The sequence below is a fragment of the Coturnix japonica genome, chromosome 3 (assembly GCF_001577835.2).
Source record: "Coturnix japonica isolate 7356 chromosome 3, Coturnix japonica 2.1, whole genome shotgun sequence".
In the NCBI taxonomy this organism is placed as follows: Eukaryota; Metazoa; Chordata; class Aves; order Galliformes; family Phasianidae; genus Coturnix; species Coturnix japonica.
The window spans coordinates 31,922,630-31,949,128 of NC_029518.1; the positions used below are offsets into that span (position 1 = coordinate 31,922,630).

The 26,499-nt window shown below is 38.4% G+C and overlaps 1 protein-coding gene across 1 annotated transcript in view; it reads left to right on the plus strand.

Moving 5' to 3' along the window:
* The first annotated feature begins 2,310 nt into the window (after window positions 1-2,310).
* The window catches only part of PLD5 (phospholipase D family member 5), a 160,943-nt gene continuing 136,754 nt past the window's right edge, over window positions 2,311-26,499 (plus strand). The window contains exon 1 of the mRNA XM_015857803.2: window positions 2,311-2,875. Coding sequence (XP_015713289.1) covers window positions 2,690-2,875 — 186 coding nt within the window. The 5' untranslated portion in view covers window positions 2,311-2,689. The remainder of the gene's footprint in view (window positions 2,876-26,499) is intronic.

The following is a 26,499-nucleotide window of genomic DNA, read 5'->3' on the forward strand; positions in this document are numbered from 1 at the left end:
TTATTGTATAAGTCTAAAGCAGAAACAAACTGGAAGGGAAAATCTGGAAAACAGTTTAAATTGAGTTAACTGCTATGTATTAACTGAGATTCAGTTTGCCTGAGAAAAGTGTTTATGGAAGCACAAAAGTGTAGCCAGTGGAGTAAGTTTTCCCACTCAAAATCTTCTTTCCTATGTCTAGGAAACAAAGTTTCAGGGGGTATACCTTGATCACATGACTTGAATGCACTTGTTCTGAGTTCCTTTTTGTCTTTAATTCCTAATCAGAAGAGAACTGGGGTAATACTAATGTCAGTAATAGTAGCAGAAAAACATGCAAATAAAAGAGCTGGGTGCCAGCTAAGAAAATATCTAGAAAAGTGAGCAAACCTACTTCGTAGCCTAGGGATTAAAGCAACCTCAGCACTCCATTTTGAGACTGTTCTAGGTAGGCAGAAGGAAGCTCATCTGGCAGGTGAGGATGTTGCTGGTAGAATAGCAAGGAAAGATGAGATAAATTAACCTTACACAGAAAAACAAAGGCTGTGTATTAAAATACAGAGGGGAGTCTAACAGTGTATTGTCTTGAAGTACACTGTCATATTGATTCTAATCTGTCACAGAGTGACCTATTAAAGGATGGGAAGGAAAGCAGGTGGTGGTTGCAGAGTGCTAATAACTTGTTTGAAAATTGTTGCAGCCGCCATAACCAAGAAAGCCAGAGGAACAAAGAAAGTGTTAGAGTGCTTTATATACTGATATAAAAATATTTCCTATGTAAATAACAGCATAATGCAGGCTGTTCTTCACAGCATACCTCTATAAGAACTTCACTCAGATATTTCTAGAACCTCCAAGTTGCCTGAATCCTTTTGTTTGCTTGCTTTGTTTCTTTGTTTACTGAATATTTGCATGTATTCCTGTCCTTTGGTAATAGGTGTGTCTGTGCCTGTAAAAAATTCTTTTGCAGGCATCAGCAGATAAAGTTCAGTGTGCTTTTAATCAGAACAGTCTTAAAAAGATACTGCTGCAGCTCTGATTTGCTGTACATTGAGTTTTAGGTCCTGCGGGGGCATCTGGCATGCAGTGTTCATGTGGACTTGATTTTTGCTCCAGGTGTCATGAAAATGCATCGATAGCCTTTTGAAGAAGGTTCTCTTGAGTCTTCTGTTGGAGTTGGGGAAAGCCTACAAGCCCTTTATACTGGTAAAAAAGTACTTGTCTATGGCATAAATGACTCTGTTTATGTCTATCTTGTTACACTTAATTTTTGTAGTATTTATGAATGTGAGCATCTGGCTGGTTTCTGCATGATACTTTCTGAAGATAATACACCTTGAGCCAGATCCTAAGGATAATTTAGATGTTCTTTCCACTCATACAGAAGTAAGCTTTTCTCCAGCCAGAGGTAAGCAGAGAGCTATTCAATGTTCTCATCCAGTGATATGAATGAACAGGTTTACCATTCAAAGGTTACTCTCTGTTAACTGGATGCAAGTGTAGAGTTTTGAGTTCAGTATTGCTTTATCTGAATGACTGCATCAGTTCACTTCTCTAGCAAGCTGAAGATTATCCACCAGCAAACAGTCACCAAACTGAAATGATGAGCTGAGTTCCAACAATTACTTCGTAGTATTATATGAGAAAGTTTCCATGTCTGTACCTAACATAGCTTTGCAGAGTGTGTGGGCAACTACTGATGTGGCTTTTCATAATGTGAAAAGGAAAGGTTGTGGTTTTCTCTGTGGTTTGTTTTGTTTTTGTTTTTTTTTTTTCTTTTTCCTGCTGAAACAAGTTTCAGCTAAATAGCAGCACATCCGAACTTCTACCAATCGAGATGGCTCTGGGCTGTAAAGGCTACCACAAAGCATTTTCTGCGTTGAGACAAATGCCAGTATTAGGGATGCAGGTGTGTGGGCCGGCCGGTGCAGCCTGGCCCACGGCAAAGGGGTGAAGGTGCTTCAAGGCAGGACGCGGGCACGGGGCTCCTGCTCGCGCTGTGCCTGCTCAGCTTTCCTTGGGGCGAGGACCTGCAGCTGCAGCGGCCGGGTCCTGGGAAGCACTGGGAGCTCCCGCCCAGAGCCGGAACGGTGCTGCCGGGGGGACTCGGTACCCTGAGGGGTACGGGCAAGCAAAGGCTCCCAGGCTTGCAGAGAAAGAGCCTCTACCCTCCGAGAGAAGGGAGGCTGCGGCAGCTGCACGCCCGTAGCCGCGCGGCTTTGTGCTCTCGCAGGCAGCCACCTTCGGGGAGGAGCTCAGCCCGGGCGGGCGGCGGCCCCTCCACTGCGCCAACCTGCAGGCGGCTGGAGGCTGCGGCCCCGCCCGGCCTCCGCCTGCACGGGGCCGCCCTCCTCGCACCGCCGTCCCGCACGGAGCTGCACGCAGCCGCTCCCCGCGGCAAAGGCGGCCGGTAGCGGCGACAGGGAGCGCCTTTATTCCCCCCAGTCCTCTTAGTCTGCTGCCCTGTTGTACCTGCAGCCTCTCCTCCCTCCATCCCTCCCTCCTTCCTTGCTGTTCTCCTTTTTTCCCCTTCTCTTTACATTTTGTGTGTGGTTCTTTTTTAGTATTGTTTTTGCTTTCCTCCTCTTTTTCCCCCATTTTTTTTTTTTTTTTCTTCTTCCCCATTTTTTGGACCCTCTTCCTCTACTCCTCTTAATTTCCAGTTTCTTCTAGTTTTTTTTTTCTTTGGACTGTGCCTTGTCATGTCAAGATGGAAGTCAGGCATGACTGGCTTTCCTCAGCCCCCCATGAGGGCTTCGAGCAGATGAGGCTGAAGAGCAGACCCAGGGAGCCATCGCCGAGCCTCACAAGAGTAGGTGCAAACTTCTACAGCACCGTCAAGCAGCAGGACTACAGTGCCAGCGTCTGGCTCAGGAGGAAAGACAAACTGGAGCATGTAAGCCAGCTTCTATTTCCCTCCCTCCTTTCTTTCCTTCTAGACCTCTGTCTGGGTGCTCTAGTAGGCTATGTCTCTATGAGCTTTGGCTCCAGAAGAGAGGTCTTGTGCAAGTGGTTGAGCATGGCATTTCCAAGTGCTAGAGGAAGGAGCAACTCACAGGTCCCAGGCTGGTCAGTTCCAGGGTAAATAGGATGTCAGCGCTGTTCCCAAAACACATGGAAGTTTTTCCCTCAATGGAAATATATTTGAATGTTCTTGGCTTATTCTTCTGTTCCTCCAGGTGTGGGAGGAGAAACATTGGGATGATGCAGATGGAGGTTAGAGCATTTATCTTGCAGTGTTTATAGTGTAGTTCTATAATTGCTGAATGAAAATAGTTGTGTTTTTTGTTTGTTTGTTTTTTTAATAATAATTACTGTGTGTTTGTTTGGTTTTTCCTTCCTTCTTATTCCTACATAGGACCCTGATAATGTTCAGTCAGAATGGAGTAGAGAGTTCCTTCAAGGCATCTATTTTTGCAGCAGCAATACATGACTTAACTAAGTGTGTTTGGAACCATAGTTGAACTGATGCTGTGGGTAGCTGTAGTGAATATTTTATGAGAATTTAAGGTGCTTCTAAGTATCACTGCCTCATACAATGTTGGAAAGCATTTTTCATGTTACTTGTAACAGGAAGGAAATGGATTGAGATGGCATGCATACTGTCTAAGTTTTGAGTAGCTTATTAGATTAATTCCATTGTTACAGTGTACAGTACAGTCAGAACATGAAAGTGGCTGCATACATACAGGGATGCAAAAGAATGTGGATGGGTTTGCATAATGCAACAGTGTCATCCTTTATGTTGCTGAATAATTTGTAATCAGTTACACTGACTTTAAGATGTACAGAAAAATAGAATTCTAAGTGGCATATTATAGTCCTTTAAAGATAAAACCTGAAAAAGACCTCAATCGAGTGGCTGACAGACTATCGCACTTCCCCCACCCCTTTGCCCCCCCCCGCCTTCTCCCCTCCCCCTGTCTACCCACCAACCTGCAGAATATCTTACCCATGTTAGTGAAATCTTCAATTTGACTTGTTCGTGCTTCTGGGGAGATGAAAAGTGATAAACTGTTGGAAATACTGCATTTCAAATTTTGACAAAGATATTGAATCCTATCTGCTTTCCCACACACATTTTTGTGATTGCTCATGCTAACAACAATGCTTCACAGTAGTATGCTTGTAAGGAGAGCATTCTCCCATTGTGAATCAAGAAAGGCCAGTGCTTTATCTCAGCATAGCTGATGGTTAAAACACAGGACACACAGCAGTCTGACCTCTGGTTTTTGTGACAGGATTTTGCTGTGTGTGCCTACATGCTGATACATATCAGCAAATGAATGATCATTCATTTGAGGTGGTGGTGAATAATCTGTGAAGTTTGGTAGTTAAATACTGTTCTGGTAGCTGAATATTTGCATGTTCAAATATCTGCATTTGAAATCAAGTAGGTGTTAGCTTGCTTGAGAATGACCAAGTGCTAAACCTTTATTTTGAGTGGTGGTGTAGTTTGTTTTTTATTTTTTTATTTTTTTATTTTTTTTGCATTGGGATCTTTTGATAGTCAGTATTTAGTCACAGCAATTATCTTGAATAACCCTTCTGCATTGGTGTGAAAAGCTTTTTCTGTTATCTCTTGGATATGAATGCATGTTCTTCTGGGGATTTCCCTTCTATTTGGTCCAGTTATTTTTATTCCCAGCCTGTACTTGAACCATGGAAAAAAAACATATAACATTAATATTTCTCTCTTTCAATGAAGTATTTCATTGGCACTTATTTTGAATACCCTGCAGTGTGTTAGATGTGCCAACTTCAAATATGTGAAAATACTGTTGAGATTTAAAGTAACTGCATTAGTCCTGAGTGTTGTAACAGACAGGTTATTGGATATGTTCCCTTAATGACTGTGAATAAAACGTGTATTACTTTCTAGATTGAATTTTGCTTATACAGTTTTCTTGCAAGGTTATTTTCTATTTCAGATAAATCTTAAAGAGCTTCAGTGTTTTATTGCCAAAGAAATTACTTCCTATGCCCCACTCTGCCAGCCCGAAAGACAAACCTATTAATTAGAGTTGCATTGCTTTCAGTGGTGTAGGCATTGATGGATGATAGCTTATGGCCAATGGATGATGATGATGTACAAACTTCAAGGAAGATGGCAGTCATGAAAAACTTTTCATTGCAGCCCCTCACCATCCTATGCTTTCCTTGAGTTAATTATGTTATTTGATACCTACCAAAGATTGATAGACAAGGAGTGAGCATTCACATGGGCACCTATTTTTTGGAAGTATGTCATAAATTTGATGCTTTGTGATGGTGGCTATATGCAAAAGAAGTTGCAGATAGTGAATACGGGTTAAGATATGTGTGGATTTTGAAGATTTAGATGTACTCTTTAAGTGAAAGGAGTTTTTTTTCTTTTTCTTCATTGGCATTCTCTTAAATTGACCTCGCTGTGTAATAGGGATAAAATTATGCCAGTGTATTTTGAATGCTATTTCCTGTAAATTCTGGTAGACCACAGTAGATAAAATATATCGATTTTCATTAAAGTGATTGGCATGACTTATTCATGTGTGACATTTATTAATATATAGTTTGAGGGACTGAAAAACATTTTCTAAAGTCATATGTGTACATAATGTAAAATGCATGGTTTGTTTCTGGATTGCAAAATAAAGTTGAGGGGTTTTGTGTTGCTACTTTAAGCGGGTCTATATTTGAAGAATGTAGCAAAGAGGTTCAAAATTCAACTGTTGCATGGCTTTTTAAATGCTAAAAGCCAAGGAACTGAGATGAACAAATATGGTACAGTTTCTTTAAATTGTTTTATGCTTAATTATTGACTGACCATGGAAGTCAAAAGGTGAAATGTATTGTTGGCATCTTGCTGACTGTTGTTACATCAAATGACCTTCATGCAATGTTTCCTCACTCATTGGTTTTTCATGTGGGTTATCTTTACTGCAAGTAAGAGTAATGCAATTTGTACCACACAGGATGAACACAGCTGGATGATTTTCTCCTATGAACTCAATTGGTATCTTTAGGATTTAATATGTTATAAGACATGCCAGTAAGCAGGTTTTGCTGAAGTGAGGCCTCTGTATAGCTCTGTTGTAGCTCAGTTTATATGTTAACAGAGAAGACAGAAGTCTCAGGAGCTTTGCAGGTGTGAACACAGTGATGCTGCAGATGTTTGACTGGCTTTTCTGCAGAGCTCAGGTTGTTTAAATTCAAAGGGTCTGCTTCAGCTGGTTCCAAATGTCTTTTGTGAAGTTATTTGTCTACTACTGGAAATAACTAGAGTAGAAACTGTTATGCAAAAAGAGACAGTTTTTTATGTAGTGTTTCTTTTGTTTGTCTCTGGTGTTGTCTTTTTAATCAGATGTGACTTGGATAAGAGGAAAAGAACATGATACAGAGCAATAATGACTAACATGCTTTTAGCTGGTGGGAGTTACCTAGATCTAATTGGCTTTGCAGCTATTCTCAGTCATATCTATGCATCTTTAAATTACAATAAATATTGGACAGCTGCTTTTGTAGGATCTCAGCAAAAGAGGTACTAGGTACCTCAATTGTAAAGGAGAACATAAGTAATAACATTAAAACAGAGGAGTTTTTAAATCTAGCACAGATATGCTTCAAGTATATACCTTTTTAATTACAAATACAGATATAACTTCTCAAATAGTAATTGCCCTTTAAACTGTTAAACTTGGTTACTCGGTTGTGCTTTTTAAAATCAGAGAGATTTTGCCTTTTTTGAATTATATCCATGTATGGGAAACTGGTAATCACAGCCTGAACCTCTGATTAACCAGCTGAGGCAGGTGTCGGGTCAACTGTGGGAGCACAGGTGAGAGTAATTTAGCTGTGCTCCTGGAAGGGGTGGAGCTTGACTCCACCTCCTCCAGACCTCATTTAAGGGCTTACCACCACTAAGGCAGCATTTTTTGAGACTGCTCCTCTGTGGAGATCGGATAGCCAGCCTCAGCATTTTCCAGCCAGACTGAAGGCATCCATATTGGTGAGTTTTTCCTATATATAATCTTTTAGATATCTATCACCATCCTTCTTGGATTATTGCTGTCTTTTATATTGTTCCACCTTACAATCAAAAACTGTGTTGTTGGGGATCTAGCAATAGAAGAGTTGTACCTTCTTGGACACACTCAATCTATTACCTTTAATATAGTCACAATGAGGAAATCCTGTTGATAGGTCTTGCATCATCTCTTGTTTTTACTTAAGTTCTCATCAAGTGCAAAGGCAATTCTCAGATTTTAAGTGCTCTTTTTCTAGGGGAATTGTCTTGACCATTTGGTGCTGCACAGTCAGCCAGCATACTACTGTCCCTTTGGCTGAGTTATTGTTTGTGGAGGAAAGGGGTGATAAGGTAGAGGGAGGGCAATACTGTATGGGAACAAAGGCAGTTATCCAACATGTAAGTGCTTGTCAGGTAGCACTGTGAATCGTCTTAGGCCTCGCATGTCTGTGGTACTCCTCAGAGCCTTGTGACCTAATAAAAAATGAAACACATTCCAAGGATGCTGGAAGATGCAGTTTGCATAATAAAATGTAAATAGAGGAGATGAATGTAACTTAGTGCACTCCTGTTACTTGGTTTACAACTCAGAGCCAAGTCACTTTAACATAAGGCAGAAAACTAAAAGAATCTGAATTGGAATTCAGAAAACTATTCCACATACTTCTGGAACAGCCTCTGCCTTGCTGTGAATGCAAACACATTGGGCTTTTCTTGGGGTTCTTTTTTTTGGGAGGGTGAGAACTGGGGGGGAGTTCGTAAGGTAGTTTTCATTATGAAAGAACAAATAATGGAATAACATTGGATACTGGGAAGTATACTGTACATAAAGTTACATAAATTGAGACCATTCATAGGAGTCAGAGGTGTTGGTTTACAGCGTAAGAAGCTTTTCGTGGTAGATTAGAATTCCAAATACTTATCTGGTCCTGGAGATTGATATCTATATTTAGATTCTTATCATTAAAGTCAAGAGATCGAACTCCATTACATAGAGTGATTTTTGGTTCTTTCTCAACAAGAAGCTGACATTGGAATTACCTGGCTGTACCAGTGCCATTACCATGTGTTGAGGACCCTGCTGAGGCAGCAGCACGGGGTTACCTTCCCTGCTGTCAGATGGACTGGAGAGGTCCTTCTGTAGAAATGGCTTTTTCTTTGCATGCATAGATATATTTATTTATTTATTTTTAGAGAAAAAGAAACATTCAGAAAAGCATGGGAAAGGGAAGATAAAGATGCATGAACAGTAGGGAGAAAATACTAAATACTATTAGGGTAGAAAATGTGAAATAGTTTATTTTTCAAGTAGTATGAGGAATTCAGAGTGGTGTCTGGAGTAGAGAAGAAAGAGTTGACCTGAGTAGTTACCATAAGTAAACATAACTTCATGTTCCAAAGGCTGAAAATACGATACATAGTAGTTCATTTTCCTTGCTGTGGTGAGTTGGCTGTGGCTGTTTGTTAGATGCCCACCAAGGTGCTTTCCAGTCCACATCTCTCCCTTAACATGAATGAAAAAAGTGAGAAAGAAATTTAACCTTATCTCTCCTTTTCCTGCTTTTGACTTTCCTCCTTCATTCTTTCTTTGAGTACTTTTCCACCCACTGGCAGTGGGGGGTAGGATCTCTGTCCATTGTATTACTCTTTCTCTGTTCTTACTTTTCCCCTGCTCTGATATGGACTCACTCCTGTGGGATACATTCCTTCAGGGGAAGAGGCATGAGAAGGTATTTCTAGTATGCCTAGGCTTCCAGGATGAGGAATAATGAATATATACCTAGGTGCTACCTTATCTGCTGGGTGTGCTGTCGAACTGTTTATTGAGAATGGAGGCCATCCCGTATTCAGGTGTTATAGAAGAAGCAAGTAAGCCTGCTGTTCTCTCAAAGAGAGAGCTGAAGGGTGGGTTTATTGTGACTGTTTTATTGAGGTTTGGTAGCAAGAGAGCCACTCGGTGAAAGTGAAGAAATATGTGCAAGGAGTAGGAACTTCTGGTTCAGAAGGAGAACAAGGGAATTAATGCCACTCTGGTACAACTGGACCAATTAATTTAATCTGTCATTTCTTATTAGGCTGCAGATCCATTCCTGTTTGTTTGGATGCGTATCTATCAAAATGTGCTCTGTTTTTGTTTTTTTTCTTGGTTAGTCCTCACAATTATTTGAGATTATATAATGAAACAGAATTAGAGTGTTTTTATAAAGATTTGGATTTTTTTTTAAAATCAATGTGTTGAGTAATTTCACTGGATAGGTAATATCTTGCCTCAGACAGAGAAATATCAAAGGTGCTTTTAGCATTGCTTCATTGACTTGTTCTTTGAACACAACCACAAATAAACCTATTCTCCCATTTCTCTAGATGCAGTATTCATTGGTTATAGATGAATGCAGTTGTACGTTACTAATTCTTATTAAAACCAAGAATTTAAAAAAGCTGAGCTGCTACTGTTTCTGTCTGCATGATGTCAGCAGCAGCAGCTTGTTTTACAAATTATTTGGCTGTTGTAGTTCAAATTATAGTCTTTCTGCTTTAATTTTGTTGCTATTTGTATTTCACTATTTACAGTTACAATAAAATGCTTAATATGGTAAAAAAAGAGCTAATGTTTTTGAGAATTGCTGCTAATAAAGCAGAGAGTGATTCAGATAATTCCTACCATTTTGATAAATTAGGCTGGAATTCCCCAAGGCATTTGATGCTGTTTGGAACTGAACCAAATGTGGAACAGTGCTGAGAAGGGGATTTTGTCAGTGATTGATTGTAAGGCTATCAGTCACAAGTTTAACTTTCATGATCTTGTTGATACCAAAGTAAAGGCATGTTTACTTGCTAACAATTCTGTGAATGTCAGAATTTGCTGTGAAAAGCCTACCAGAATGAGAAATGGGATTTTTTTATTTTTTTTATTTATATTTTTGACATGTGGAAGGGTTAGTAATGTCTCCAGGATGGTGTCTCAGTAGTGCTTTCAGCATTACAGAAATCATGCTGCTGCTCATTAAGTTCCTTGTCTGATCCTTCTTAGGCAGGGTTGGTTATTTTAGTAAGGCATTATTTATGCTAAACAAACTTTAGGCATTACTTCAATTGAGGCTGCCTGCTAAACTTTGAGAATGATGTTGAAGTTTCTCAGTGCTGTTTGTGCTCTTTTGCTTAGTTTTGTCTTAGCTGTGGTAAGGTCTCTATTGACTTTGCTGTTAGAGATTTCAGTTGGGTATCAGCTCCTTGAGAGAAGAGTATGGATCTGCTCAGCTGTTATGAGTTTAGGGCAAAAAATGAAAGTGTCCTTGTAGAATGTGAAGCAGATAAAGGAGAAGCATGGCTTAAGCTAGTTGCCGGGTAACTTACATAGAACAGTTCTCTGTTAGCATGGGGAAAAAGTCTGTTAAAGGCTATAAAAAAGATGGGAGGTATTGATTGTAGCAGGTGAGATATAAGAAATTGTAAGATTTATGAAAGTATGTAGGAAATGAGGTAAATAACAACTGGATCAAAGTTCTCTTTAGGGTGTTTCAGAGTGGGGAATATGCACAGAAATCAAACAAGTGTATTTGAACTTAGCTGAAAGACCAGTGAATTAATGGGTATTTAAGGGTAATTCAGGAAAACGAGACTACTTGTGAAATGTTTGCTTTACTTCCCATTAGACTGTGTACTTCTAGTCCTAATTAGAAAGTGTGGGTGAAAAAGTGTCCATCAGTCTTAAGCAACCCCAGACAACCCTGCAGGCTTGGGGAGGTGTGGCTGGAAAGCTGTGGAAAATGAATTAGGTGAGCAAAGAGTTGGTGAATGTGACTGGTGGCTGTAACAGAGTTGTCAAGTTTTGCTAATTGTTGTTTACTTGGGGAGTACCAATGATCATCTATAAAGTTTTACTCCTGGAACACTAAGAAAGAAATCAAGTGATCAGATTATCTATAGGAACTTAGAATTAGCATCTTTCCTGTGGCTTTCTTCTGACAGCGGACAGAAGCTGGCCTGTGGTTAGCTGTTTGATTGGCGGTGATGATACTGCCCATGATGAGCTGGGAAGATGAGTGGAATAGAAATAAGGTGAGGCTGACTCTGTCAGCTTACTTCAGGAACTGAACAACTGTGCAGTGTGATGAGTGAGTGTTTTCTGTCTCCGTAAATGGGAGTTGATGTTCATTTGTAACCTTGTGTTGCTCAGTCATTGTTACCTTTTGGAATGAAGTTCTTCAAAGGCTTTGAGCAAATGATTGGCTGAGGTAGCCACTGTGTTTTTTTTCCTTCTCCTAAATCAGAATCTCAAATTTCTTCCTGCTCATTAGATAATGTTTTACTGCCTATAGTGATGTGTTTAGCATTATTTCATCATTAGAGTTTATAAGACTTTCTAATGACCATAGTGGTCTTTTGATTCCTTATAGAAAAAGCTGCTTCCATAGTTTTTCAACAGAATGTGTAATGTATATATAAATATGTACTTGGGTAGGGTAGTGAGCTTCTCTTTCCCATCATCTAGAGATGGCTTCAGCCACACTCTGAAGTATTTGCTAGACTGTCTTGTTTATTCATAAACCTTTTCATGGAAAATTAGCACGCTTCATAGTCAGCTTGTGCTGTTTGCTAGATAAAAAGTAATTTGCACTCAGTCTTAGTCCTGTAAGTGCTGCTTGAAACAATATGGGATGGAGCATCTTCTGTGCTTCCCCTGTTGCATCTGCAATTTCTACATCTCTAGGAATGTGCGTCTTTAGAGTAATTTGTGTTGCATAACTGAAAAATTCATAGTTACCCTGGTTGGTGCAGATGATTAGAATGGCTTGAAGGAGACATAACTTAAAAATGGCTTAAAACAAGTGAACATAAGAGAACATTAATGAATTAAGCCCCGACATCTAAACATTATCTAAAAGTTCTTTTGTAGTGATATTTGTTGTGGAATGTGACTTTTGCCAAGTTTGCTGTGCTGAAGGTTGGCTTGTTTGGGAGATGCCGTGAGCACAAAAAGATCATAAATATACCAAATGCTGTTTCAGGTCCCTATAGGGACTACTATTTATTGTTTGTACAGTGACAGTTATGCTGAGAAACAAAGACACTTAAGTGTTTTTGTAAATGGTACCCTTTTAAACAATGCATTTGTCTTTGTAAACGTGAGCTTTTGTCTCTGCAGACTTTTGTTCTGATTCCCTGTTGGGTGTGTGGCAGGCAGATAGCGCCTCACCCTTTGTGTTGCTTTATTCCATTTCATGCAGTGTTCTTCTGAGTTTGGTTCTCCTGGTTCAGGTACAGCAAATTCCTTCTGGGAAAAGCTGGAGTATACCAGTCTCTGTTCTCTGGATATACAGCATATGGTCTTGATATGCATCAGCCTGAATCAGTTTATTTCTGCAACTATATGACATCTGAAACTTTAGACAGAAATCTCAGTTTAAGTATGTATAATTTTAGGTTTGTGTACTTTATTCACCTGGCCTGTCTTTGCTGGGTCTGTTCCAAGCAATCTGTTTGGCTTTAAGTAATTTTTGCCTCTTATGTAGATTCAAAAACTCTGCTGTGTTGTAAAGCTATTTCCCTTTTTACTTTTCCAGGGATGGTGTTACCTATCAAAACTAATTTACTCACCTAAATCTAGACTTTTTTCTTGATTTTTCTGTAATTTTGTCTCATTGCTTCTACCATGAAGCTGATAATTACTTTTTAAATTCTCTTATCCATACTTCACATCCCCTCCCACTGCTCCCTCTGACTTATCTTGTAAGTCCACAACCCAATTTTAAGTATTGCATGTCACCTCCCTGCTGGATTTATTTGTGCAGAGCTCCCAGTGAAGATATGGTGAAATAATTTTCTAAGTTCTACATATATGTTCTATCTCAGGGTTTTTCTATCTAACTTTTGAACTGCAAGATAACACTTTCTGAAGATCTTAAGTGACTTAAGCTCCTAAATCTTGAGTTTGCTCTGCTGAAAACCCTGAATTTACAGTGAAAATGGAAGGTTTGACTTGTGTGCCAGCTTTGTTGTCTGTAGATTTAATAATTTTAAAGGTAAAAGTTCCATGAAGTTTTTGTTATCAGTGTGATTTTTGTTATGCCAACCAGCAATGAGTTCTTTCAGAAACTCCTCTCCTTGTAATTAAATAAAAGCGTGGTTGTGGGATTATTGTGATGATTATTTTTGTTCTTCAAGATTTACCCCACCCACTGGCTGGGGAAAAGTGTTTGTTTTCAATATTTGGAAGCTGAACATTTTTCGTAAGAACCTTTAGAAACAGTTGTTGCTTTGTTTTATACCCTTTGATTCTGTTTGATGTTAAATGTTCTCAGTTTACTTCTGGATGATGTGAATTTTTGATAGCTTACTTGGGTAATTTCCTCAGTCTTTGAGCGTGGAAGTTAGATGAAGAGCCAGCTACTCTTGGCGGTTTGATTATTGACACCATGAAACCCCTTCCCAAAACATATTTTCATATAACAGTTGTATGTCTAATCACACACATCATGTTGATGTAATGTTAAAAAAACAACATAACCACTGGTATTGGAGAAGTTGTCTGTATTAGGGTGGTGATAGAAACATAGAAGCTCTCTTAGGGCCTCAGAAAGGAAAACACCAGATTGTCTAGTTCAGCCAGTGGAAATTCGTGGATTAGAGAGCAAAATCTACAGAAGAACTGCTGTGAAAGATCTTAGGACCTAATTTTATTTTTCAGCTACAACATAACAGATTTGAGGTTTGGCTTTTTTATTAGCTTAGTATTTTGCTGTGAGTAATTAGATATAGGGCTGTTGTCTCTTCATTGTTGTTCTTGGTATTTGTTTTTGTTCTTTGTTTTTTGTTCCCCCCCTTCCCAGTTCTTTGGCATACTAACTGCAAATAAAACTCGGTCATGAATGTCCACATATAAACTTTAACCTGCAGGCCGTACTTCTTTTGAAGTAGCCCAGGATACAGTTTATTTTCTGGCCTGTGAGGGCACTTAGTTGGCTCATAGCCAGCTTTCCATTCACCAATACCTCCTTTTTGGCAGGGCTGTGTATTAGTAAGATGTAGAAGAATATTTATATGGCTTTGTTGTTGTTGTTGTTGGTTTTTTTTGGGTTTTTTTATGTAATAAAAGAACAGATATTTGAACCACTTATTCTGATTTTTGACTGGGACTTGAGGAGTCATTGGATTATTTAACTAGCTTCTGTTAGATTTAAATAAGGAATATGGAAGCTACACAGACCACTTAAAAAAATATGAAGTGCTTATACTGAACATAGAGGCAACTCTTGCCTTTCAAAAGCCAGAGGTATTGTAATTGGATTATGTCAGAGTTCTAATGCTGTTCCACATCAGTACACCAGTTCTTTGGTAGCTTCTATTGCTTTAAAATCCTTATTTATTTACAAGTCTGTGTGCAACTGAATACAATTAATGCTATATCTTTATCTTGTTTTATTTTTTTAAAACATACATGCTGAGAGTCAAACTATTGATTCCTAGATGGGCGTGCTGGCACATTTGACATAATCATTTGCAAATGTTCACTTGCACAAATATTTCTGGAGTGACCTTTTTTCCTAGTGAAAAAAGAAAAGTCTATTCTAAATGAATGTCACCTGAAAACAGGTAAAATGAATTAAAAACTGATTAAAAGTTGATTAAAAATTGATTTTGATATGTAGCTGTCCCACCTGATTTGTTTAGATGTACTGATTCTGAAATGTAGGATTTTTTCTTTCTGCAGTCCTTATTCCAGGTAAATTGCAATTGATTTGTGTTGTCACTCAAGTAGTTTTTATACTACTTTTCAGTGGAAAACTGCACTGAAAGTAGAATACAGCCTTGAAGATTCTACAACAACACTATGGAATGAAAAAACAGAGTCATCACACATAGGAGACAACTATTTTCACTGGACGTTATCCCCTGCCTCCCCATAATCCCTTAGTCTAGCTAGCTCATGTTAATCAGGTTTGCTCTAGAGAAGGAAAGGGATGCAAACTCCTCCCTTCTACCTGTCGCTTAGTACATCTACTTATTACCTTCTCAGGTTGACTCCCTAATTAAACTGCTGCAATTTGTCTGCTATGCTGATGGAGAGACTTGAGGACTGTATTTGAAATTAACTTCTGGTAGTAGAGACTGGAATAACTAACATTAGCAGTGTTACTTTGATAGTGAAGATTGTGACTGTTTCCTTATCTGCAAGAGGGTTCTTCTGTTGCTAAGTTAGCTCCTTCACCTTGAAGGTCTCATGGCTCCTTGAAAAGGGCTACTCTGTCAAAGAGTGATGGAGCTGACCAAGGGAAATAGTACTGAACTTTCATTTTAATTTGGATTTAGATGATCTAGTTCAGAAAATAAATATAAAGTTAGGCTAATGTAAATACATGTTTTGGGCATAGGCAGGAAATATCTCAAGATGATGTTTTACCTGCTATTCCTATTAAAGAGAGTAAAAGCAGCAATTATGTTTCTATCTGACCTTGGGCAAGATGTCATACCTCTTTTGCAGCTGGTTTCTCTGCTTGTGTGATGGGCTAACAGCATTATTCAACTTTTTAAATGGGATGTGGCCATATGTCCAGTCAGTATAATTTACGTATAGTCAAGTTGCGGGCCATGTGAATACTTTAGATAATGTAATGTTTTTCATAACAGAATTCCAAAGTAAACTGCATGATGGCAACCCTAGATGCAATTCTGTGCATGTCTCATCTGGTTCAGTGATGCCCAGCTTCCTGAGTTACAGTCTGCCACCTTCCTTATTTGCTGACAGTGATCACTTGGCCAGAAACTGAGTTGACCAACTTGTTGAAATTACAGGCAATTTAAATAATTTTCCTTCACAATGAAATTGCTAACTTTCTTTCAGTTAATTAATCAGAACAGTTAATCATACCTCTGCAGAGGGAGCCAAACTTGTTGTAGGGGGAGGAGTAGTAATGCGAGAAGAAGAGATCATTGGAAGCTTCCCTATTTTGTTGGCTGCTATAGTTTTGGGTTGGTTGAAATTCAAAGCAAAATAATATCTGTAGGAATGCATTTGACTTAATCACCTCTTACAGAGTATTCTTTCTAGAGCTGTCTCTGTCTCAGTAGGAACCCAGATGTCTGAGCCTGAGATTGCGGGCTGTTGCAACACACAATCATATTTGAGTATAGATTATTTTAACTACCAGTAGATTTTTTTCATGTAAATATTGGAATAATGCAGTTATCTCTCAGGAACTAAAATTCTGTTTACCCAAGATGAAAGCAACAGGACTAAGTTATTTCTGTAGACCAGCCTTCTGCTTCCTAGGTAAGGCTTGATTGTTCTCAAAAATGTCTTTGCTGCCATGGAAAATATGTGGGCCTAGAGCCTCACAGACCATGTATTTTTTGAAAGGCAACAATAATATGAACAATCAGTGAGAAAATATTTTGGAGAACATCTATGTGACTTCAAGCAACTTCAGATAAGTTTTGTCTTCAGTCTTCTAATATAGTAATTTAGCTCTTCTTTTCTGTAAGGAAAAAAGGACAGAACTTCAAGAAATGTGTTACTGGATTGCTGTGATTAAATTTACTACTAGTACGAATTCTAATTCTACTCACCAGCCGTTTCATTTCTCCCCCAAAAAGCTTCTTATCTGGCTCCCTTAATGAGTGCACTTCTTAACACAGACACACATGGCACATATGTTGTGATAATTATTTTATAGCATCTTCTACTCTTTTCATATCCTGGGTGACCAAAGCTTCTGAGAGGAACTTAGGAGTCTTATCCTTGAAGGTTTGGAAAAGTAATACAAGGTGTTATTGGAGAATGTGAAATGAAAAACAGTCTGGAGATGTGGATCTGTTGGCACAGTGAATGTTCTGAAAAATGTTGTCATGGTATATGGCCTTCCTTCCATTTAATAGAAAAGATTATATAGAAATGAAAAATAGTGAATTGAGCCAGCCTGATCTGCTGGATCTAACTGCTAAAAGCAATTTCATCCTATTTCTAAAAAGAAGTAGAATCCTCCGGAAACTGAGTAACCCAGATGCATTTTTTTTTTTTTTCTTTCTTACACTTGAGAGGGAAGAAAAAGGCTAACATCAAAACTATTCTCTATTTATATACCACACAGGGAAAATATTGAACAGTCAAAACCTTGAACATGGCTTCTGCTCTCAGAATGTGCAGTGTAAAATATACTTGCTTTTGTTAGACATATTCCATAGAAACATCTGAGTAAAAAAGCAAAGAAGAAGCCTAGAATGCTGGGACTGTGGGAGGGAAGAAGCTCAAGGAAAGATTGGGGGAAGAGTTCCTGCAAGTGAACTCACTTGTGCTGTCACAGAAGCAATTAGTTTGGAAGGGACAACTTATACAACATCCCTGCTCATGCCTGTTCACCTAGAGCAGGCTGCTCAGGACCATGCCCTAGCTTTTGAATAAGACTCCACCGTGCTCCTTGACTATCTGTGCAAGTGCTCATTTTCTTACATTGTAAAAAAGCTTAAGTTTCATATGGAGCCTCCTATATTTCATTTTGTGTATCACCTTAATCTTTGTGGCCCTTGTCCATGTCACTATTGTACAGAGAAGTCCAGAACTGAATGCCACACTTCAGATGTGACATCAGGCAGCCGATTCTTCCCCAGTACTTGGCAACTTCTACCTGCTGGCAATGCTTTGTCCAATACTGCTGTTAGTCTTTTGTGGGATGAAGGAATTCATTCATGTGCAATGAAGGATCATTGCAGATCCATGCTCAATTTTGATGTCCACTGGGACCCCCAGATCACTTTCTGCACAGCTGCTTTCCACCTGGATACTTCTTGACTTGTATTGGTACCTGGGCTTGCTCAAGCCCAGGTGAAGTACCTTGCACTTCTCCTTGTTGAACTGCCTGAGATTTTTGTCAGCCCACTTCTTGAGCCTGTCAAAATTCTGGATGGCATCAAGTTCTCTGGTGTGTCAGCCACTGTACCCGATTCTGCATATTTGCTGAGGCTGTACTCTGCCCTCTCATCCAGCTCTCTAATGGAACTGCTAAGTAGCACCAGACTCAGTATTGACTCCTGAGCTACGCCACTTCTTATTGACCTTCAACAAGATTATTTTGCCCTTGATCATCACCCTCCGGGCCTTGCCCTTCAGTTGATTTTCATTTCACCTTCTTGTCTTTTCATCCAGACTGTACTTTAATGCCTTCTTCATGAGAGTCTTCAAAGACAGTGTCTAAAGCTTTATTTAGCCCTTTTATCAGGTTCCCTCCTGGTCTTTCCTGCTGTCTTCTGGAAAGTCAACTGCCTGGGGCATAAGTGCAGCATCTCATTGAATAGTTGTATGTTTCTGTGTACTGTTGCACTGGGAGGAATATTTAACTAAAGAGATTTGTAACACATTAGTGTGAGTTTGAGGCTGGTTTATGCAGAAAGCCTCACAGTTCTGTGCTATTTGTTGTTGTTGTTGTTGTTTTATTTTTTTTCTCCCATCCTCTGAAAGCTTTGGTATAAAACTTAAGCACCATGCTGAGTTGAGATACTTATCAGCACATGCTGAAGTCGGTCTGGCAGCCTGAAAAGTCTGACTCTTTGAGAGCAGGGAACGTGCTGAAGTGGTCCATCTCCATGTTGAGAGGCTGTCACTGTTGGTACCCACATAGGTTTTGTTCACCTCCTGTGTAAAATGGGACTTGCAGCTTATGATATGCATTAAATGATATCTTCAGTGACACGGGGCACATCAGGGCCTTTGAAAGATCAAGAATAAAATCATGTTAATGCTTGAATAAATCTGTAAAACTTACCAACTTGTTTAATTTTTCTTACATAACTGGAGTAATTATTTAAACCAACAGGCAGCCTTTGATAGATGGTTATTAACTCCTTTGATTGCATTTCTATGTAAAAGCACATTTTTAAAGTGAGATTATTGCCTATACAGACAAGCAATGTGACAAACACCTGTTAACTGATATCTGTTGTAGTGGTAAAAGACTGCTGAATTAAAATACGTGTAGTAAGTGTATTATATGACTCTTTCTTGAAATTTAAAGGTTGCTTTGCTGGGAAATGTGAAAAAGAAAAGCAGAGTAATAAGAGTGTGTGTGTGTATATATACTTACTGTTTTTTATACAATGCGATACGTTTCATAATTGAATCACTGGAAACTTGCCCACAAAATACATACTTCTCTTGAGTTAATAACAAAAAAAAAAAAAAAAAAAAAAAAAAGCAGAGCAGGAAGTTCATTCTAAGGCACATTTTCCATCCTTATGCCCCTGGGCTGTTTTCACTGTTTCTTAGTGTAATATATAACTGTGAATGATGTTACTTTTTAAGCATCAGGACAAATAAAACTAACATCTGCTGGTATGAAAATATTTAGAGTTTACTATACTGTCTTACGTTTTCCACAGTTATTACATTTAGCTAATCTTTTTCATTACAGTTTAATATTAAAGTGATGAAATAATATTTTATTACAAATTTATTTTTATTAATACTTCAACGACTTGGTTTTACTGTTCTGTCTTGAATAAGTTATGGAATTTCAGTTCAAAGAAAGTTCTGTCTTATACTTAGATGTAGCCTGCGGTATAATTGCATTAGGATTTAGAAGCAAAGTGGGTATGTACATTTTTCTCATAACATAGATGAAAAAAACCCTCCCTCACTGATAACATAGTTTTTTGGTGGTGGTGTTTTGTTTTTTTTTTTCTCCTAATTTGTCTTGCCTTCTCTGTCTAATTGGGTCTGTTTGTTTCTCTGGAACGTAACATGAAGCCATTGAATGCTCTATTGTTTCGAATGAACTTGCAAAAAAGGCCTTTAAATTCTCAGAGTTAAGATTTGCAAGGAGAAACGTTGATGGCTTATGCAATGCTGGTTACTATGAAGCTGTTATTTTGAGGGGTTTAGGCCGTGTTTCGTTTAAAAGACTATATTCAGCCTAGATATTGATTTGCTAGTTAACTTGATGTTGTTTTAAATACTGAGACTATTTCTTTATACGTGGATTGTAATATTGTATTACAGTTACCAAAGGGTTTGAGGTATAGGGTGTTCTTTTTTGTTTTTCTTCTATTTAAAAGTGAGTAGTTAACAATGGACGTACAACGTACTAAAAAGAAAAACTCTACAGTAACAGAAAGTCATGCTTCACAAGATGTGACATGATGTTTTTCCTGGAAATGAATGTAATCTTCTATCAAAAACATATTTTCCTACAACTAGATCTTGTAGTTTTAAGTACCTTAACACTTCTGTAGTTGCGTGTGCTGAAGGAAGCAAGTAGTAGTTCCTGATGTGTATGTGTGTATATATATATATATATATATATATATATATATATATATATATATATATACACACACACACACATATTTAATAACAAAGATTGACTGTTCTACCATCCTAGCTTTGTTTCCTACCACCTACCTTGTACTTGGGAGGTTATTTAGAATCTGTTCAGATTCTGCACTGCTTGTCATCAAGGAACCCAATATTTTCAGTGCCTGTAGATGGAGAGTGCTGCTGAAAGTCATTGTGCAGGAGGTAAGGGATAGTATAAATCAGTCTTTACTCTTTCCATTGTAATGGCTGCATTCCTGTTCTTCAGGCAGTTAATAGTTGTTTATGTTTTTCAGAAAACTGGAATCGTTGGCTCAACATTCTTCAATAAAGTGCTCAGAAAGTGTGTTTTTGTAACAAATACATCTGTATATATGTATTGTAATCCATCCATAATTGTATTACTTTCTATTTCAGCTCATGAGATTTGTTGTTTTTTTCTCTTTAGGGAGTAACTACTTGATTTTCAGCCATGTAAAGGCACGTACACAAGTTAAAACAAATTCTTTCTTTCTCAAAACGTTATTTCTCATTTATTAATGCCTTCAGACTATTTCAGGTTGCAATCTTTGTCTTTCATCCTCTAATAGGTTCTTTATAAGTTGTTCTAGAATGTTTTTTAATGCAAATAAAAAATGTGTGCCTAATACAGATCTTAACATTCATTCGTATGAATTCAGATTTAGCCTTGCTGTGTTTATATGTCCATTGCTAGGAAAGCTGATCCAAAAGTAATGGCTCTTACTTTACTATGTTGGCCTGCAATGTCAGAGGCGAATGTTGGTGGTATGGCAATAGAGGTTGAACCAGAGTCCTCTTCATTGTCAAGTCCATATTCCATACTTAATTACTGTAAGTGGTAGTTGACTGTGTAAGAGGAAAGACCCTACAAAAATGAAAGTGAAAGTAGAATGAGTAAGCCTCAGTACAGATATGATCAGTGCATGCGCAGTGCCCAACCACAACTTCATCCGAAATTACATTGTTTTGGGTTTTCCAGACTGAGGAGAGATGAGTGATCTTATGATTTGCTGTCACTTTTGTTTTCTATAGTATTAATGAATTTATCTGTCTTGGAAGCATTTGTTTCCTACCTTTTGGTATCTAAAAAGAATGGCATTTCATTTCCCAGTGCAAGACAGGGATGATTAAGAGGCTTGAGTGGTCATGAAAGTACACTGTTGGAGCAAGCTAAAATACAGTTATAGATATACCTATCATATAGCCAGAAAAATATACTTTTCAGTAAAACAAAGTAGGCGTCACATTGGATAATCTTAAAAATTCACTTCATGAGATTGAAGCTTTTTTTTTTTTTTTTCTGTTGAGTAGGGAAGGATCTGTTGTTTTCTTACACAAGTATGTTCAATTTTTTTTTTTTATCAAATCAAGTCTGAGATGAATTTTCTGCACAGCTCAGAGGACTCAGCAAGACTCTGAAAACAGCCTACTAAAACAGAAGCACTCAGAAAATACCTAGATAGACTTCCAAAGGAGTTATAACTTCCTTTTCTGAGGCTGCTTTTCATGAAGCAGTCAGCATTTCTTCTTTGAGACCAAGAGCTGTTTTTTTTGTTTGTTTCTTTGTTTTTGTTGGTTTTTTTTTTAGATAGTATCACATATGCTGTGGAACGTGGCCCCAGGAAGGTGGATGAAAAATTGTACTTTTTGTATTCACAGTCAGTTGCCTGGAAAAGTGTAACATTGCTGAAAAACAGAATAATGCAGTCCTAGAGAAACACAATGTAAAAGAAGGTGTCAGTATATACCTCCAGTTATTAATAGAGTGCATAGAATTCAAATATAATTTATCTAATAATAAATGGGAAAATAAGGTTGTGCAAAACAAAACAACAGGAGGAAAATAAAGAAATTAATTATTCAGGTCCATGGTAAGAAATTTGGAACTCAGCCTAGGTTGATTCATGTTTTGAGTGGTTCCTGTAAACTGTTCCAACTATGACAGGCTACGGCTTTGCCTCCAGTTAGTGGTAAAATTATTTACAGCAATTTCTGGCTGTTGCAGTCTTAAGAAAATTATTCTATATATTCAGCAAGTTTTATTCTGTTAGCTAGGTAAATGTCTTGTAATCCTCATAAAAAATAGAAACAGACTTCATGATCTCCCCTAGGAGAAGGATTATCAAGGTAGAAAATATATTATTTAGAAAGCATTTTAATTAATCTATTAACCAAAATCTGAGCACTGGATCCTTCAGATTCTTCAAACAAGGACAAATGTCTTTCTCAGTAGCTGCTTCTTTTGGGGACAAGCCTCTCTGAGCTCTTAACCAGTGAGGATGTAGTGAAGTGCTGCAATGTGGAAGCAGCTTCAACCATGTTCAGTATTTTGATGTCCAGGTTGTACATTCTTGGGCTCCTTGTGTGGGTTACCGGGATCTGTTCTTACTGAAGCTTATTCAGATGAAGCTGAAAATAAAATTGCAACATTCACAAGCATAACATTGAGAGCACAGATGGATACCACTCTTGATGTTTTGTGTACTCCTATATTTAGTAGTCATAATTTTTGTGTGTTGATAGGGCAGAATCTTCTAGTGTTTTATTTATTTTTTGAGTTCCTGATGGATTTTTCTATTTTAGGGTGACTTTGTAACTCCCCTTTTATAAGCAAGTGATTTTTTTTTTCCACGTGCCTAGACTGGGAGAAGTCTTAAATGACATAGCTTACATATGTTTGGCATGTAGTATTTTACAAGTAATTTATTTGTCTTCAGATGATTTTTCCTTTCTGTCTACTTTGAGCCCAAGTACTTTTTACCTGTAGAATTAAACTTCCTCTTCAGGAATGCAGTAGATTTATGTGTCAATAGTGGGAAATGGTAGTGCTATGATTTAGTTTAATTTTAGACTGAGAGTTGGCCATTACTCTGCAGAATTCTGTGCCTGACCTGGGGAATCATGTTATCATTTTTCAGTTAAGTAAGTGGCATCAGCTTATCTTTTGGGTGAAAGTATTGTTCTCGTCACCTAAAGATATACTGAGCAAAGAGAGGTATTGAGTACTCAAAGTAAGAGTTTAAAGCTTCTCTCTGGAGTATGTGGGATTCTCTCTGTTCTTCAATCCCTCGTTTTTCAAAACTGATGTTTTTCCTGGCAGGTCAGACTGTTTTTCTTCAGTCTCAAGGCCATGTTTTTTAGCTGTATAAACAAAAGAAACACAGTTGAAACTACTAGGGACTATGTGCTGAACCAGTAAAGAATTTGGCTTAGAAGTATACCCATGCCTTAATTATGCCCAGGACTAGCTGGAGACAACTTAAAATCATTAGGTAATTAAGTTGTTAATGAACTTAAACTGTGCCTTCAGTTCATCTTGACCAGTAATAAATTCATTAAGATTTTCATTACTCAGCATTAAGTTTCTGAGCAGTAGCTTTCAGCTACACTACAGAAATGTGGGTATTAATCTAAATTACAGTAAATGTCTGTTATTCCTTCTGTCAGTGCCTTATGATGACTGTATGCACCTGGTACGTAGTAAATTCTTGTTCAGTCTTATGCTTCAACACACATGCATAAATTTGCTGTTCCATCACTATTCTGCTGTTCAGTCACTTCTTGCTAGCCTGCAAAGCACAGCCTTAAAAGCAGGCAGGTCGTCCTTCATCTGGAAGATGTCTGTGGAAGTGAAACTGTTTTTGTGGTTGTTTTTTTTTTCTTTTTTTTTTTTTCCCTCCACCCTATTGATCAGTTCTTTCTTATTCTTGTTCCTTTACTGTAGCTGTTGATGTCATTTTACCAACTGACTCCAGGCAAGCATTAGAAACATCAACGAGTAAAGCTGAGAATATTCATGTGTTAAGTTGTAGCTGATTTAAACCATCTACTTCTCTAGTATCTTTTGAGTGAACATCAACTCTGCAAGGGCTTTGGGGAAGGCATTAACAATGAAAGAAAAGTAATGCCTCCTAGTTTATTATGTTGGCCCATAACATCAGAAGTGAATGGTTGTGATATGGCTATAGTGATTGAACCTTCCCACCGATATTCTGTTACATGCTGTTGCTGTGCAACAGATGTCAGCCAAGGTGCAGTCTGACAGTACAGTGTCTGACATGAAGGTGTGTATAAAGCAAATGGGTGGAATTGAATTCCTCCATGCAGAAAAAATGGTACCCGTTGACATTCATTGATGCTTGCTTGAAGGCAAGCATAGGGAACATGAGCTGGGTTTAGACCGTTGTGAGACAGGTTAGACACAGCAAGAAGCCACATTCCAGAGAGCCATGCACAGCTGTCACACCATGAAATGAAGAACATCTTGATCAGCTCATCCTTGTCAATTGATGGGTTACAATCAGGGAACTGTGGAGCCAAATATCAGCTTCAGCATGTGAAAATTGATGGTGGCAATGTTTAAGTATTATTGCAGAGCTTGCACCAAGTGGGTCCCATGAATACTCAAAGAAGAAGAGAAACAGCACTGTATGGAAGTTTGTCAGGACCTATCTAACCAATACAAGTCTGAAAGTGACAGTTTCCTGGACTGCATAATTTCCAGTGGCAAGAAGTGGCGTCACCACTACAAAGTGGAGTCAAAACAGCAGTCCATGGAGTGATGACATGAATTCCCCATAGAAGAAAAAGCTCAAGATGTAGCCCACAGTGGATAAAGTCACATGCACTGCCTTTTGGTATAGGAAAGGAGCGATCCTTCCAGATTTCCTGGAAAGCTGACAAACTGTCAACTCTGACCACTTCATTGCTGTGCTGACTAAGCTGAAGGCTCAAACTTCCAGAACTAGGCCAGAGAAGAAGGTAGTCTTTCTCTTGCAACACAATAACACCAGGCTCTGTATCAGTCTGAAGAACATAGAGCACATTGCCATTCTTGGCTGGACTTATCAAGCCTACCATATTGTCCAAATATGGAGCCTTCTAACATTCACTGGTTTGAACCAATGAAAAATGGGCTGCGTGGAAGACTTTTTCCTAGCAGTGGTGTCACTATAGCAGCTGTGAAACAATGGGTCACATTTGCTAGTGCTTTATGAGGCTCTTGTCCATTGCTAGCAAAAATACATAGGTAATGCCAGTGACTATGTTGAAAAAGTGTTTTATAGCTGAGAATTTGCTTTAGCAAATAGTGTAATTGTGCTTTTTTGTATCTGCTTTATTTTCCATGGAAATAAATAGGAGGTGTTACTTTCAGAGTGACCTGCATAGTAATATATTCTCATGTAAAAGATTTTGCAAGTGCTTCAAGCTGTTCAGGTTGTTGTCATCTTCTCCTGCAATTGCAGTCAGCTTTGCTGCAAAAGAGGCATTCTGGGTCCAGCTGGGATGTAGTCAGCCTTCATAGCACAGAGTGGTGCAGTGTTTTTGGATTTGTGGCTACATGCATGTTGATATTGCACTAATGTTTTTTGGCTGTTGCTGAACAGTGCTTGCACTTTATAAAGGCCTTCTCTGTTTCTCACTTGCCACCCACAGCAAGAAGCCCGAGGTGGGAAAGAGGTTTGTAGGAGGGATACAGCTGGTACAGCTTACCCAAATTGGTCAGAAGGATGTATATTCCTTGCCATACACCACTGCACTCAGTGATTGAAACTGAAGTTAGAGGAACAAGGGGGTAGGTGAGGATTGAATTCTGTGGTAATACCTTGAGAACTAGCTGGCAGTCAGTCTGTTGGTTAGAGGTGGTGAGTGATTTCCAGTGTCCCTTGCTGTCTTTTTCTTTACCTACTAAATTGTCTCTGTTCAATTCATAAGTTTTTTTGCATTGTTCTCATTCTCTCTCTTGTCATATTGATGGGGAGAAGAGAGCAAGCGGCTATATGGGTGCTTGTTTGCTGTCTGAGGTCATCACATCACAAAAGTTTATCTGAGTGTAATGTATATACTTTATGGTGTATAGTGAAGAGCATATATATTTGTAAACAAGCAGTGTTGCTCTCTGGGCATCTGTTTTGTGTGTGTTATGCCAAATTTAGCTGCATCACAGCAGATTTTTGGTCTAATTTGAAGGTGTAATGTACTTTAAATCTTGGACTGGCAATTCTGCATATCAGTTCTGCCCATCTCAGAGTGAGATAACCCAACTTTTTCTCAGCATTTTTATTTTTAAACTTGTCAGTTTGCAGAGTTTATTGTGAGACTCTTGACTTCACTTTTCCAAGGGTAGGAGCCTGAAACTACTTGACAAAGAATACTCCACTTTGATAAGCTTCTTTAAACAAACTTTTTA